This window comes from Rhinoderma darwinii, chromosome 8 (assembly GCF_050947455.1).
Source record: "Rhinoderma darwinii isolate aRhiDar2 chromosome 8, aRhiDar2.hap1, whole genome shotgun sequence".
Taxonomy (NCBI): Eukaryota; Metazoa; Chordata; class Amphibia; order Anura; family Rhinodermatidae; genus Rhinoderma; species Rhinoderma darwinii.
In genome coordinates this window covers 82,465,883-82,481,237 of record NC_134694.1, presented here as the reverse complement: position 1 = coordinate 82,481,237, position 15,355 = coordinate 82,465,883, and the positions used below count along the sequence as shown (strand labels likewise).

Below are 15,355 nucleotides of genomic sequence, written 5' to 3'. Positions count from 1 at the left end.
TTAATGAAATTGTCCCATCTATTTCTCCAGGTTACACTTTCCAATAAAAGACAAATCAAAGATGACCTTAGGTGCAGGAACACATACTTAATTTCTCCAGGATTTCCTCATCTGTCATCTTTGATTTTTTGCGTTGTCGGTCAGTGTTCCTGTACAAAGTGCTCGTGCTTGAGTTTTCTGGCTGGGTGGTTACTGGGGAAGTCGAGGCCTCCTTTGCTGGTACAGGTACAGCTATTGGTTCAATGACAGACCGTGTATAAATCTGGATGAAAAGGAGAAATATACATGATAAATGAAGCATATAAGCAGCAGGTCATATATCTGTTTATGAACAATAGCAAAAGATTTATAAAACCACCTAAGTCATATTTTGAAGGGTGCCCTCCGCTGGGCAGAATTAAAATTTTTAGGATCCAGTGGAATATAGTAATTGTCACAACCAACCATATCTAAGAAGATAGCATTTTTTGCTATAAATACCAAACACAAAAAAAAAGTCTGAAATGCCACCGTTGGCCCGTGGGTTTCAACTTTAACAGACCCGACATAAAAAGCAGGAAATGTAGGACTGCTGATGAATATATTTATATTTACAAGGGGGCAGCAAGGGACAAGTATATCTGCTTGATAACGGTCTTCCCAATAAACCCTGATGTGCATTTTTCTGGGAGCGACGCCATAGCTTCCATGAAAGCGGCCTAAACCCTAGAAACCATCAAGCAGCTAATCTCTGGAGGATTTACCAGTCTATTACATCACTTTAAATACCTTATATATCTAAAATACATTAAATAGAAAAATTCACAAACCCTGTGGCCAGTCAGATAGAAGAGCATTTATTCATATACTGAAGTATTACATTATATTACATTTTACGTACGCTTTGTTACGGACGTCTAATGTTGTGAATCAGTTTATTATGGTTTGAGAGTGGCAGCACCTTTTTAGATTATGTCGCATTGAAAGGGATGGTCTATAAAAAGGAGATTATTTTTTGTATGGGAATATATTCTTAAATCTTTTAGTATTAGAGCATTTGTTCCCCTATTTTAGAACGCCTGTATAAGTAATTCATTTAGGCTACTAGGGTATGATGAGCTAATAGAGGGGTGTCACAATTAGAACCACCCAGTCAGCTAGAGCGGAGAGAGTCATTCAGCTTGGCGCTCTGCGCGGGAGGCCTGCAAGTAACTGTACATAACAGCCGATTGTTCGAGGCCCAACCCTGAAGCGCCTGCACACAGAAAATGGGTTGTTCAAACTAGACATCCTTCTTAAAAGTGATCTTGCGCATACCTGGAGCAACATGTATGCATTTATAGTAACTTAATGTACTTGTATTAGCACAGAGCTATCTAAATGTAAAGATCCAGCAGCTTCAGGAATTCAAAATGCCCTCCCGGATCTGGCTACAGACAATACAGTAGTCCTATTAGCGGACTACGGTCTCCTATAAATGGCAGCCAAGAGTATGTGGGGACAGTGAGTGGGCAGCCGCTTGAAAATGGAATTCCTGCAGCTACTTTAAAACAATCCTTTATAGTAGAAAAGGGGACGCATAAGGTGTATCATGAGTTATCCACTTAAACTTTGTAGAGGGCACGCTCTCTAACGTATGTCACTACGGAAGCGGGAGATTTTATTAATTATACAGTTTTCAAGGTCCAAAAATATTTATCATGGGCTTTATTAGAAAGGATTCTTACAGATTTTGTGTGTTCAGGTCGTGGAGCTATCACAGGTGGAGGCTCATCTTCCTCCTCTTCCTCTTCTTCTTCATCCTCCTCCTCTGAGACAGGAGGGGCTAGAGGGGGCTCTGATGCAGTCTTTGCGTTCTGGAACAGAAGTGATAAAATCGAGAGGTCACAGTGTTGTTCACTTTGCTTCTGACTGTGACCAAGAAAACAAAGCCATAAAAACAAAAGCTCCTCCTGTGTTATATCAAGTCCAGAGTCAGCGCAGCCGTCTACCAGGAAATTTTCGAGCACTTCAGGCTTCCCTCTGCTGACAAGCTTTATGGAGATGCTGATTTCATTTTCCAGCAGGACTTGGCACCTGCCCACACTGCCAAAAGTACCAATACCTGGTGTAATAACCACAGTATCACTGCGCCTGATTGGCCAGCAAACTCCCCTGACCTAAACCCCATAGAGAATCTATGGGGTATTGTCAAGAGGAAGATGAGACATCAGACCCAACAATGCAGACGAGATGAAGGCCGCTATCAAAGCAACCTGGGCTTCCATAACACCTCAGCAGTGCCACAGGCTGATTGCCCCCATGCCACGCCGCATTGCTGCAGTAATTCATGCAGAGTCGGAGCCCCGACCAAGTATTGAGTGCATATACTGTACATACTTTTCAGTAGGACAACATTTCGGTATTAAAAATCATTTTTTAAATTGGCTTATATAATATTCTAATTTTCTGAGACACTAAATTTTGGGTTTTCATTAACGGTTACCATAATCATCAACATTAAAAGAAGAAAATGCTGGAAATAGATCACTCTGTGTGTATGAATAATATAAGAGATTCACTTTTTGAATTGAAGAAATAAATTAACCTTTGATGATATTCTAATTCATTGAGAAGGACTAGTGTGTGTGTATGTATGTATGTATGTATGTATGTATGTATATATATATATATATATATATATATATATATATATATATATATATAATGATTTGTATTTACAGGTGAGGATAATTTGCATACCCCCAGGGTCATAAAGCCATTTAACTTTGAAGAGAAGTAAGGGGCATCTGATTTGAACACAACTACTCACTACTTCACCCCCCCATTAATTGAAACACTCCCACTTAGGGTGTATTACACTAGTGTTATGGCTATTATTATTTTTTTGCCGCAATTTACGCACAATCACAGCAAACATGAATGCGATCACTCACAAGCCCCGGCAAAAACCTACAAAACCAGCACATGGAAATACACCTTTTTAAGTGAGAATTCAGCTAATAGGTATATATTACAATATTGCTGTAGATCCATTTCTCCAGAATTCTCAGTGTATACACTGACTGTAATGTAAAAACATGGGGTGAACAGAGCCCACTTAGATAAAAATAGCATATCAGGTAATAGCGTATACATATTATATTAATATTCTACTTACCAAAGAGTGAGCAGCTATATATCCATGTGCGCTTTTATCTGCAATATAAACAAAAGTGATTCCAGATGGAAAATATAATTTTGTATTAGACAAACAGAAATCTCCAATAATAGTCGGTTTTTTTTGGTAGTGAAAACATAAAAATAATTAAATTACAACAGACAATAGAACCAAAAAAGCTTGATGACAACGTGAAAGTACAGCCATCTATAAATCTGGGTAAATATTGCTCAACAACAACATTAGCAAATTTAATTTTAATAAAATTCAGCATTGAGTCCTTCGTGGTACCTACAGTGCTGGAAATAATCTGATGTGGAGGTAATTCAGGTAAATACTAGGCAGCATTATGATGGGGATGTTTAGAGCGAGTTACCTGGATATGACAGAACGGTCACGACTTGTTATGAATGCAGTTTCCAGATTTTAAAATTTATGGAAACTTAAAAGAACAAAACAAAAAAACAACACCCACACTTTATAGTAAGTGAGAAACTTACCAACTGTGTCAACCGAAATACTTCTACCAAATACCAAACTATAGAACAGAAACCATCTAGACAACTTATAAATATATGAGATGACGCTGTGCGGATCAGAGGTACAGGGGGGGGGGGGCATGTTTTATATACTTAGTTGTTTTCTTCTATATTACATTTGGGCACTTACTTTGTTGATTTTTTTCACTTGTTGATCAGTCATATTTTAACGCCACATTTGTGCCCAGTATATATGTCTACAGTCCCATTTTATTGTTGTGTTCTTAAAAAATTGTTGTGTTTAGTTCCTGCTGTAATTTTTTTTTTAGTGTTCGTACAACTGGATTTTCTTTTTTCTTTGTACATATTTCTTACTCATTTCTAGATTTAGCTTGTGGTTTGTTTAGAGTGTGCAAGTGTAATTGGTTCTCGTCTCACGGAGCGTATGCCTGGTTACCCTTCAGTCAATGCCGGTCATATTTCTTTGATCATATGCATTACATTGTTAATCTAGCCACTTATCTGACGCCTTATTTCAAGTATCCAGGTACATTTTGTCAATTTGCGGCCTCATTTGATTTACAGCAATATTGGAAATTTCAAATATTAACACATCATTGCGATCCTACAGTGGGGTTTATTGGCAATACCGATACATGAGCCAATCCTAATGCTTTATGGAGTCTTTGCTGCGACTGACCTTCTGTGCCGCACAGTAGTGTCTATACCGACTAAAACCAAAGGGCTTTTTTGTAAAACATAAAATAGATAAAGTTTTACATTCTCAGGTCATTGCACTTACATTATACTCTATGATTTGTTTCTCAAATATATATTTTGTCATCAATCTGACACGACTAGAACTTCAATAGATTTATGAAGCAATAAGGCTAGATTCACACATTGCGTATTTGTTGCAGATTTTTTTTTGTCGATTTTGAATGGGAAATATAAAAGGGAGAACTTATACTTCTCCTTCCTCCTGGATCCATTCCTGGCTTTGGCTTAAAAAACTGCAACAAATACATGATGTGTGAATCCGGCCTAAAGCAATTAAAAATGAGGAACTTATATATGTATCCATACAAGGAAAAAACCTGATAGTTTTTTACTATACCTCCAGAGGTAAAACTCATATACTTCTGGTTGTTCACAGTCTCTTTGGAATCGTAGAATTTGAGGACATCTAATACAGCCTGAGGGTTCTTCTTCTGCTCCAGTTTGGTAATGTTTGAGGTCTGCAGTAATCTAGCCCATTGCTCCGGGATTCCCTGTGTGACAAAGGAGAGAAAATAAAAATTTGGATTTGTTCATCAGTCACTTCAGTTTAAATAAAACTCAGGGAGAAGGTTGGGTTGGTTTTGCTATGAGTGAGACCAAGATTTGGTTAGGAGTGCATTCATAGTCTTTAAAAACCAGGATCCCAAATGGATGAAAGAAAAAACAAAACAAAACCATTATGGTTGTGAGAGAAAAAGATGAATGAACCATGTCTGGAAATCATGTCTTTCACAAAATATGATATGGGGTTAGCTCTAGTTATGGTGGAACGGTGCAAAACACAAATGAGCATTTAAATAATGGAGTGGAAACAAGTATTTGTACCCTTCTATGGTTATCAGCATGGTACTATGGTGGTATATTTAGCCTTGCCATTTAGTAGGTATGGTGAAAGGGTTAAAAACCATGTCTAGTTGAGGGGGCAACAAGTCAGCACAATAAATGTGTGAGATCAAATCAACCAGTCGCATTTTACTTCTCTAAAAAAGTGAAAAGTACTGTAATAATAGAGGAATGATAAAAGTGCCTTTCACCTCTACTAAAGATCCCTCTGGACCATGTACGCTGCAAGAAAGATTGGCAATAAATGCCTCTTATCAGTCTTCAGCTGGTATACATCAAGGTGGAGCAGATTTATTGTATCAGCATAACCTAGAACCAGTGTTAAGAAAATACACAAGAAACATGGGGGGGAATTTACGCTTATTAACAGCAGAGCAAAACCTAGAATTTGATGGTATCAGCCTAAATACAGCACCTTCTACCCTGTCCTTTATAAAGAGAACGGCCATTGTGGTCATATCAATGGCCCTTTAGTGTATGCGGAAATGTGACAGTAATTTTGCTTTGCTTAATCAGCACTTTGTCTGTAGCTTCTCTTTTCCTGTGTCCCTGTGACAACACTTTCTGAGCTCTGGTGTCCCAGCCTTGCAATAAGAACATTACATGGGCCCATATCACCACCCACATCAATATCCACATCCAAACTAGTTTGAATAGCGGCAGTCATATGTGTGCACATTATTGTGGATGTCGTTTTGAATCTACATAATGATAACCAAAAGAACAGGAAGTATTGTCATTATAAATGTCCTTATAATGGTCATTCTATCATTCTCATGTGAAGGGTTGCTGCAGATAACCTGGCAATGAAAAAATATATTAAAATATATAGCACTTCTGGTAGATTTGCTTTAAAATTTTGGATCAAACATGAATTTACAAAATTGGTCATAATCCCGTTTATGGTTCTTTTTTGCTTCTATAGCTCCAGCTTTTAATTTCTAAATTAATGCTATGGAGTACTCTCCAGCAACCAGTAAATATTACATTACATTCTATGAAAATAGAAGAGCCACATGCATAAAAAATTGTTAGATTAAAAGAACAAAAATAAAAAATAAATTATAGACGGTTATAAAAAATTATATCAGAACAATTTTGATGCATGAGGCTCAATATATACGAACAATCATTTTCAGACAACAGAGAAGCCGTGATTCAGAACTTCATCAAAACCTGTCGCTATGGCAAGCAATGAAAAGTCGATGTGAATAAGTAATTGAGAATCATGGACGAACCCATTCAAGTGTTTTTCTCTAGTCATTTGGTACGCCTTTCTCCACAACTGAAATATAGAATATTTAGTCCCCATTCTTTTGACATCACCAAACATATGGTAGGTGATAAGGAGAGGATAAAGTGATTGTTCTCACAGGCTATAGTAGAAGTATAAAAAAAACAAAAAACAAAAAAAAACAGGGTATATCGCCATTGTGAGGCTTTAAATTGTGTAAAAAACATGAACTTCGGCAGTGCTCACACTGGCATCATAACTTCTGTTGTTACAGGAGCCAAGATGGATAGGACGGATCTGTTGTGTGACATATCCTGACAGATCACGCTGACGTAGAATGGGTTTGTCTTTTCTTTTTTGTGTTTTTTTTTAAAGGAAAACATGGTGTTACAGACCTGGCAATCAGAAAGAAAGGAGCCAGCGTGAACATAGTTTAAACGGGTCAGGGTAGGCACTATTTGGCAGAAATAAGCCTCTAGCTGGAGATTGGAATTGCATATGGTCGTGATATTTAAGAGTCACATTTTTGATCATTAAAATTTTACAATAAAGAGGATGCATTATAAAGTTCTCCATGGGTTTTTATTGGGTCAGAGTGCTTTAAAATCCTGAGAAGTAACTAATTTTAGAGAAAGTCTCATCTGAATTGAAACACTGGGTCAATAAAACATGTAACTTGCAATTTTTGTGAGGGCATTTTGTTTGGTCAATTTTACTTGATGGTTCTTTCTTCCTGCCATTTAGAGCAGATTCTTCTTCTTATTACTATTAAATTTTAAAGCACCATTAATTCCAGCGAGCTGTACATACGAGAGAGCACATAACTTTAGACAATAAAACAACAAGTGCAATAAAGATGAGCTTAATAAATGACAAACTGGTACAAAACGAGAGGGCCCTGTATGTGAAGGCTGACAATCTACAAGGGAAGGAGACAGATTAGGGTAGAAGCGGTTAATCCAGTAGTGTAGTGGCAGCGGGGTTTGTAAATTGTACGCTTTTCTGAGGAAGTGGCTCTTCAGGTTGCCTTCGAAGGTTTCCATAATAGGAGAGAGTCTGATGTGTTAGGGTAGCGAGTCCCAAAGTGTGGGAGACGCACGGGAGAAATCTTGGAAACGATGAGGTGAGGAGAAGACAAGAAGAGAGCAAAGGAGGAGGTCTTCTGAGGAACGGAGATTACATCCGGGTAGGTATCGGGAGATTAGGTCAGAAACGTGTATGAAGGGGTCAGGTTGTGGACAACCTTGTATGTTGTTAATAATTTTGAATTGAAGGGATTGACAGGGAAAAAGCAGAGGTTAAATGAGTGGAGAGGTAGATTAACAGGGCAGCAAAGTGGAAAATGGATTGGAGGGGTGCAAGAGTGTTAGATGGGAGGCCACAGTGAAGGGTGTTGCAGTAATCTAGGCGGGAGATGATGAGGGCATGTACTAGAATTTTTGCTGACAATGCTGAGGAAAGAGCAGATACGAGAATTTTTTTTAAAGTGGAGGCGGCAGGAGATGGTTAAGATTTGGATGTGTGGATTGAAAGACATGGCAGAATCAAAGGTCATCCCGAGGCAACAGACTTGTGAGACTGGGGGGAGAGTGTGGAGCCATTAACTGTGACCGATAGTTCTAGTAAAGCGGTTGAGCGAGATGAGTTAAAGATTATGAATTCAGTTTTCTTCATGTTAAGTTTTAAAAAAAACAGGAGGAGAAAGCTGATAGACATTTGAGAACTCTTGTTAGAGAGGTAACATAGGGGCCAGAGGTAAATTTGTGTGTCGTCAGCAGAAAAGTGGTACTGCAAGCCATGGGATTCTATGAGCGGTCACAGGCCGAGCATATAGATGCTTCCTCAAGGGGAAGCGGATACCGTGAAACGTGCGTCGGGGCGTACACAGACCACCAGGTTACCGGTGATCAGCTCCATGGGTAAGAATATCTGAATTACTTACGATAGCTTTTTTCTCTGTTGTAGTTAGTACTTGTTGGACCTTATGTCCCTTACCTTAATGAATCTACACACAGATTAAGGAAATGTCATTCAAGACAATATATTACCCTGCCTATGCCTACAACATAGGGATTACAAATTAATTCAAACCTGGTTTACTGGGTTTTTCTGTGTTTGTATTACATTGAGTCTCTCCATCTATATACCCTTTTAACAAGTTTGTTTTATGTATATTTAATAAAATTTGTGATATATTCTGATATATATTTGGCTTCAGACTCTGTTCTTGTATGTATATATATCTATTATAGAGCTGCCTATACTTTATATAAGGGAGGGTGTTCCACTGGGACACTACCTAGCCCATTACTGTTGTTGCATTAGGAGGTTATGAAATAAACTCCATAAGAGAGTGCTGCAGGGGCAGCTGTGTCTGAAGAGGTCAGCCATGTTTCTGTGAGATGATAATGTTAAATGGGGCAGATTTACTATTTAAAATGTGCCAGAATTCTCTCAAATTGAGCTAGAATTCTGGCATATATGCTGTGCGCAACATTTATTAACTGTTTTAGACACACTTTTTGCCATAGGTGTGGCTTAAAGAGAAAGGGGTGTGGCTTAAATTGTGACACCATGCAATAAAAATGCGCAAAAATCTTGGCAAAAAAAACTAGTGTAAACTAAGCCAACTAATAGGTGGTATAAAGAAAAAGTGTCTATTATGTCTAGAAAGATGCGCCAAATTTATCATACAGCCTGCACCACTTTTATACATGTGGCACATTTTCTGACTGCCTTGACCAAGTTTGTGCTGTTTAAAACTTAGACAGCATTAGTAAATCTGCCCCAGTATTTTTAGAAATCCGGTACCTAGATTTTTGGTGTTGCTTTATATTCTAGCCCCAAAGTTTTTGATGGTGGGTAACGAAGAAATCACTATATTGCACATGTTGAAAAGCCAGACAAGGCAATCAGACTACATTTTTTTTACGGAGCTAGTATGTGATGATGCCACATTGTTGTCAAACTATAAGGAAACGTACCTACAAAACACCTTACTACTGAAATGTGTTAATATTAGGCAGTTTTGCATTAAAAGGTTGTCCAGAATTATAAAAACTAGGGTCTTTTTTTGGGGGGGAGGGGGGGGGGCGTAAGAAACAAAGTCGCTCTTGTCCATGGTCTGTCAGGTATTGTAACTCAAAACCCTTCCCGGAAAAAAATTAAAAATAGATCACATTTTGTTATATTGTACAGCCCCTTTAATTTCACCTCATGGGGGTCATGTGTATAGTAAATGTCTAAACCGTAATTTTTTCTATTTAGTCTCAATAATTACACCATGTTTTGTCTTAGCATCCATGTATCTTGTTGGTGGTTGTTCTCTTGTTTTCCTCTTCAACTCCTCCAAGCATAGCTTTCCTTTCCATGAAATTGGGCCTCCTTATGTCCAAGATAAAGCTGGTAATTTGTGCTTCAAGGGGAAAATATACTTTATGTGGGCTATGAACTATTTATTTAATTGTTTTCCTTGATATCCATGGTAATCTCAATTTGAAGGCCTTTTCTTAACATCCTAGAAGATCCAATTTTCTTGGCACAATAGGGCGATGAAAAAAACCCCAGCAGTTTTCTATGTTTTCTATATTACAAACGGAAAAAGATAATGAAACTAAAATTTCTCTTGAAAAGTTGTACTTAATCGCAATTTTGCCAGGTTTTTGCTTATGGATTTGGTATGGCGACGCTTTGATGCATTTTTCATTTATCTTATAGACTCCGATTGTGACCTCAGGGTAGTGTGAAAGAATAATATGCAATTTCTAATATATATATATATATATATATATATATATATGATTTCTTTTTTATCATGGGGGGAAACTCAAATCTTACTCCAACCTTAACGTTGTACTTTTAGCTGAAAAATGTAATAATTTAGCAAAAAAAAAAAAACTGAAATTCTAATCCCCTTCTAATCCCCTGCAGCTCTAGCACCAGCTCTCCACAGTGCTCCACTGGCTGCAGCGGTAATGTGCCGGTACGGCTGTCACAACTCTAGCTAATGTAAACAGAGACTGTTGGCTAGACTGCGAACTGGAAGGGCTAGAGTGGAAAGGGATAAGGCTCTGTTCACACAGAGTTTTTTGCCGCAGTGTTTGCTGTGGAAACAGCGGAAAAAAACAGCCGGAAACGCCTCTCATTGATTTCAATGGGAGGCGGAGGCGTTTTTTCCAGCGAGCTGAAAAAAAAAAAAAAAAAAAAAAGGCTCACGGGAAAACGAAGCAACATGCCCTTTCTTGGGGTGTTTCCGTCTCTGACCTCCCATTAACATCAATAGGAGGCATAAAAGTGTTTTTTCCCGCGGCACTCAATGGCCGCGGCTGAAAAACGTGGCAAACGTCATTCAGGCAGTTCAAAATGTCCCTCCAAATTCCAGACAGAATTTTGAGGCCGATTTTTCTGCCTACAGAAAACTGTGTGAACAGGGCCTTATACGGAAAAAGGTAAAAAAAAAAATTGCCAGCATTATGTTCTTGATAAAATTTCCCCCAAGAAAAGCATCTTTAGTAGGTGGAAATCAGTTTACCTTACATACAATATAGCTCTTCCTGCTGTGGTCTAGGTTTCAAGGAACGTGGGACCTATGATGGTAAACCCTGCCATACACAGGGAGTGAAAACCGTCCAAAAGATGGTCTTTTAATTTAGCTAAACAACTTATCGTGCGGATGCAGCCCTGATAATATTGATATTTCTCACCACAAGCTTCCAGCTTGATGGAGTTTTTTTTCTTTGCTCTATTAATTTGACTACAACAGAACTGAACCTCTCGCATAGAAGTGATCAGTCAGGTTGCCGATATGGGAACGTTGCGAGAAATGGAGACAAAACTTAAGTGTCAATCAGAAGAACAGCATTGAAGCACCAACCTCAACTACTGGAAATTGAGAATCTGTAGTGGTGTCAACATGGGTATGTATATTGGGTGTGAACCGTAGGAACAGAAAATACAGAATATACCTGGTTTTTGGATACACGGAAATTACTTTTTCATAACAAAATTGGGCTCAACAGGCCTTTTAGTAGATGGAAGAACAAGAGTGCACACTAATAGGTCTTCTCAAAAGTAATGTGGGAGGTAGAGTACAGGTTTGTGACTTTCTACAGTAATATTAAAATAATCCAAGGGAACGCAATAAAAAAACTTTACCGTTCTTTTCCACGAGTAAATTTACATTTTTTAATAAAAATTTCTCTCTGAAACGTCACCATCATCCACAGGTCAATATCAGACACCCTAATCGATTCCTGCACTCAGTTTCACATGCTCCAAACAAGTTCTACACTCATTTTTGTCACTCAGACAATGGAACCTTTTCTCCAGTGCTTTTAAATCTGTATATGGACTTTGGAAATCTCATTACATTTGAACATTCGGAACGAATATGGGACTTTGGGACGCTTCTCGTCAATGGCAGATTATCTAGAGGACCTTCCCAGTGGGTGTCAGATTACATTGGACTGTACTTGGCACCCTGCTTAAATTTTACAATCTTCGGAATATTTTTACAGCAGTAGTAATGTAGTACGATACAGAAGGGTGTATATAATAAGATGATGACTAGAGGCGATTATAGACTAGATATGCATGCACAGCATAAGGCAATTTCATCACCGTACGTGGATTCTACTTTTCAGAACATCATCATCATCTAACATCATGTTCTAGAATGACAATATACCTTTTTTTTTTTTAAACGATTTTAGTAAGCACCTAAATCCGCTTAGAAAAGGCCACATATAGTCACAATCAGGGCAATGGCTTCTTTTATCACATAGTGAGAATGAATTGTACTATTAGTTGTCACAGCCTTGGATTTAGAACGTGTCGACAGCCATGGGAACATTTGGCCAACCGATACTTCTTCTGATTTCATCTTAAACACCATCTTCCACAGGAAAAAAGGATTTGCATGTTGAAATGCAACATGCTTGGTACCTCTTTCCCCATCATCTGGCTCCAGGGCACAGTGAGGAGGCCTCCATACACAAGAGATTGTCAGGTAGGTATAGCCAACTTTTACCTAAAGTGTATGGCCAGCTTAAAGGGGTATTCGCATCTTATCCTGTGGATAGGTCTATGCCATAAATGTCTGACAGATGTGTGACCCACACCTATAATCGAGAACAGGACAGGGGTCATCTAAACACCGGCTGGTCGTAAGTTCCAGGCAGGGACCCGCATCTGTCAGATATTTATGGCATATCCTGTGTATATGCCATAAACGTCTAAAACAGGAATACCCCTTTAAACTGCTGCCAGGCACCACTGGCTGGGGCACATCTCTTTAAAAAACAAAGGATCAAACATGTTGAAATCCAACATGCCTGATCCCTCTTTTCGCCTGACATTTGCCGTGTGTGGAAAGTGGATAGGCCCTACACACAGGATACCATCAAAATTAGCAGGTTCGGACGACTTATCTCATGTGTATTGTCAGCTTTAGGTTATTAAAAAAAAAAAAAAAAAAGGATAAAGTAACAAAAATAACTAAATGTATATGCCTAGGTTATTTTGATTTAAGATTTGGTTATGATATAACATATTTCTGAATGCACTTTTATCATCCTGTGGTTTATTAAAAAATATATGATCTAGTAGATTGTGAGAAATTTGAATTGGAAAGATTATTTTTCTTTGCTGCCACCCCAATCTAGACATACAATCTGTGCGGAATAATAAAATTGTATAAAACATATTTGGAATGAGTGACATGGGCCCCTGAAATTTGGGATAGATGACAAAAGGATGATCCAAGCAACATATCTACAGCACACGCATGAACTTGCAGCTGCAAACGCTAGGACATCTCTAAGAAGCAGTTTTGATGCAAGCTTCTTTTTGGGCCTGTGACGCACCTCTGCGAGTTTCCCTGAGCCCATCTGTGAACCACAGAGATCTGGCTGCAATGGTCGTAAATAAAGAAAGAAAAAGAAAAGTTAAAATAGGATGGGGGACAACTCAGAGGGTATAAAAGGAAATGACCTAATGATGGGGAGGGGTATTTCATGGCATGTGGAAAAAGATCACATGAGATAAGGAGAGTGTACACTATGAAGTGTTCGGGGAGCAGGGTGTTGTGCAGGTTGCAGGAGGACAGATTTTGGAAAACAGGTTTAGTTGCCTTCTGTGTTAGGATAATCAATCTTAAATATGGTTCTAGATTAGGCTTAGAGAACTCTAGATCCATGTCATTGAAATATTAATATCAGCTATGTTATGTCATTCATTACAACCCTACATTTTAACATAGTTCAACCAAACATTTAGGTGCCAGATTTTCTTTTGTTTTCTTCTTGCATCCTAGGTTTAATTTTTTTTTAAAGATAAATAAAAAAAAGGTGCCTGTATTTCATTGATTATTGGATGTAGAGCTCTAGTTGTACATGGAGAAAAATGTTGTCTTTGAAGGAAAGCCTTAAAGGGATCCGGTTTAAACAAATGTTAAGAATTGCACAATTTTCCAATATACTTTCTGCGTTTATTCCTCACTGTAATCCCCGGGAAGTGCATTAGGTAGCTCTCCACCTGGGGAATCCCGGCTCTCTGGGAGCCCCGACGTCACTGTCCATGTATTGACAGTGATCTCAGGGGCTTTTGACAAGGTAGTCCCTGGTCAGAAGATCAGTAGCGCTCTGGCTGGGGACTTCAGAACCCAATAAGCCCCCGACGTCACTGTCCATATATAAAAAGTGATGTCAGGGGCTTTTTACTAGAGTCCCCCGCCAGAGCATCTGTAGCACTCTGGCCGAGGACTTCAGGATTGAAGAAGGCCCTGGTGTTACTGTCCATACACAGACGACAGTGACGTCTCCAGCCCTGAAGTACCCAGTCAGAGCATCGAAAACTCCGTAGTTTGAAGCTGCTGACGTCACTGTCCATATATGGACAGCGAAGTCAGGGGCTTTTTGCTATGTAGTCCCCAGCAAGAGCAGCTATAGCGCTCTGGCCGAGGAATTCGGGACTGGAAAAGCCCCTGGCGTTACTGTCCATATATGGACAGCGCCGTCGGGGACTCCTCCTGGAGCAGAATCCCTGACCAGAGAGTTGCTGATGCTCTGGCGGGGGATTCCGGCATGTCAAAGCCCTTAAAGGGGTTTTGCCATGAAGGACATTTATGGCATATACACAGGATATGTCATAAATGTCCGATGGATGAGGGTCCCACCTCTTGAACCCGCAACTATCTCTAGAACGGCGTCCCCAAACCCCATTCTAGATTTTTGTGCTCACGTTGCCTTCCGACCACTTACTGATTACATAGTCGGAAGTTAGGTAAACTTAGGTTGGGGACTCCATAGTTGAAAGCCCCTGACATCAGCGTTGTGCCCGGGGTGTTCAGGCGACGTATCCCACTGTATGCCTATACAGTGAGATACTTCGGTGCCGTTCGTCTGAGGTATATACAGTACTGTGCAAAAGTTTTAGGCAGCTGTGGAAAATGCTGCAAAGTAAAAATGCTCTCAAAAATATACGTTTTAATATTTTTATTTTATCTATTAACAAAACGCAAATTTAATTTAAAGTGAATCTAAATCAAATCATTATTTGGTTTGACCACCCCTTGCACAGCTGGACATCTTCCGATGTAGCGAAGTAAGCATGATGTGTCTTATCTGCTGCACTAAGTTTCCTTGGCCTATCACTGCGTCTATGGTTCTCAACATTGCCCATTTCTTTGTGCTTCTTCAAAAGAGCTAAAACAGCACATCTTGAAACCCCAGGCTGCTTTGAAATCTTTGCCTGGGAGAGACCTTGATGATGCAGTATAACTACCTGGTGTCTTGTTGTTGTGCTCAGTCGTGCCATGGTGGACCTGTGACATGAAACAGTCTTCCACAACCTCACCTTTGAATCAGAGTTTGGCTGTTCCTC

The 15,355-nt window shown here is 39.1% G+C and overlaps 1 protein-coding gene across 6 annotated transcripts in view; it reads right to left on the bottom strand.

The window, feature by feature from the left end:
* PAK3 (p21 (RAC1) activated kinase 3) overlaps positions 1–15,355 on the bottom strand; it is a 182,549-nt gene that overhangs the window by 40,386 nt on the left and 126,808 nt on the right. For 4 of the 6 annotated variants that reach the window (XM_075835822.1, XM_075835821.1, XM_075835824.1 and 1 more), the window contains 5 exons: positions 13,339–13,383; positions 4,736–4,889; positions 3,140–3,177; positions 1,707–1,835; positions 88–262 (listed from right to left, as the gene is read on the bottom strand). In XM_075835822.1, the coding sequence (XP_075691937.1) occupies positions 88–262; positions 1,707–1,835; positions 3,140–3,177; positions 4,736–4,889; positions 13,339–13,383 (541 nt within the window). The remainder of the gene's footprint in view (positions 1–87; positions 263–1,706; positions 1,836–3,139; positions 3,178–4,735; positions 4,890–13,338; positions 13,384–15,355) is intronic. The other 2 variants (XM_075835825.1, XM_075835826.1) reach the window with 2 other exon arrangements.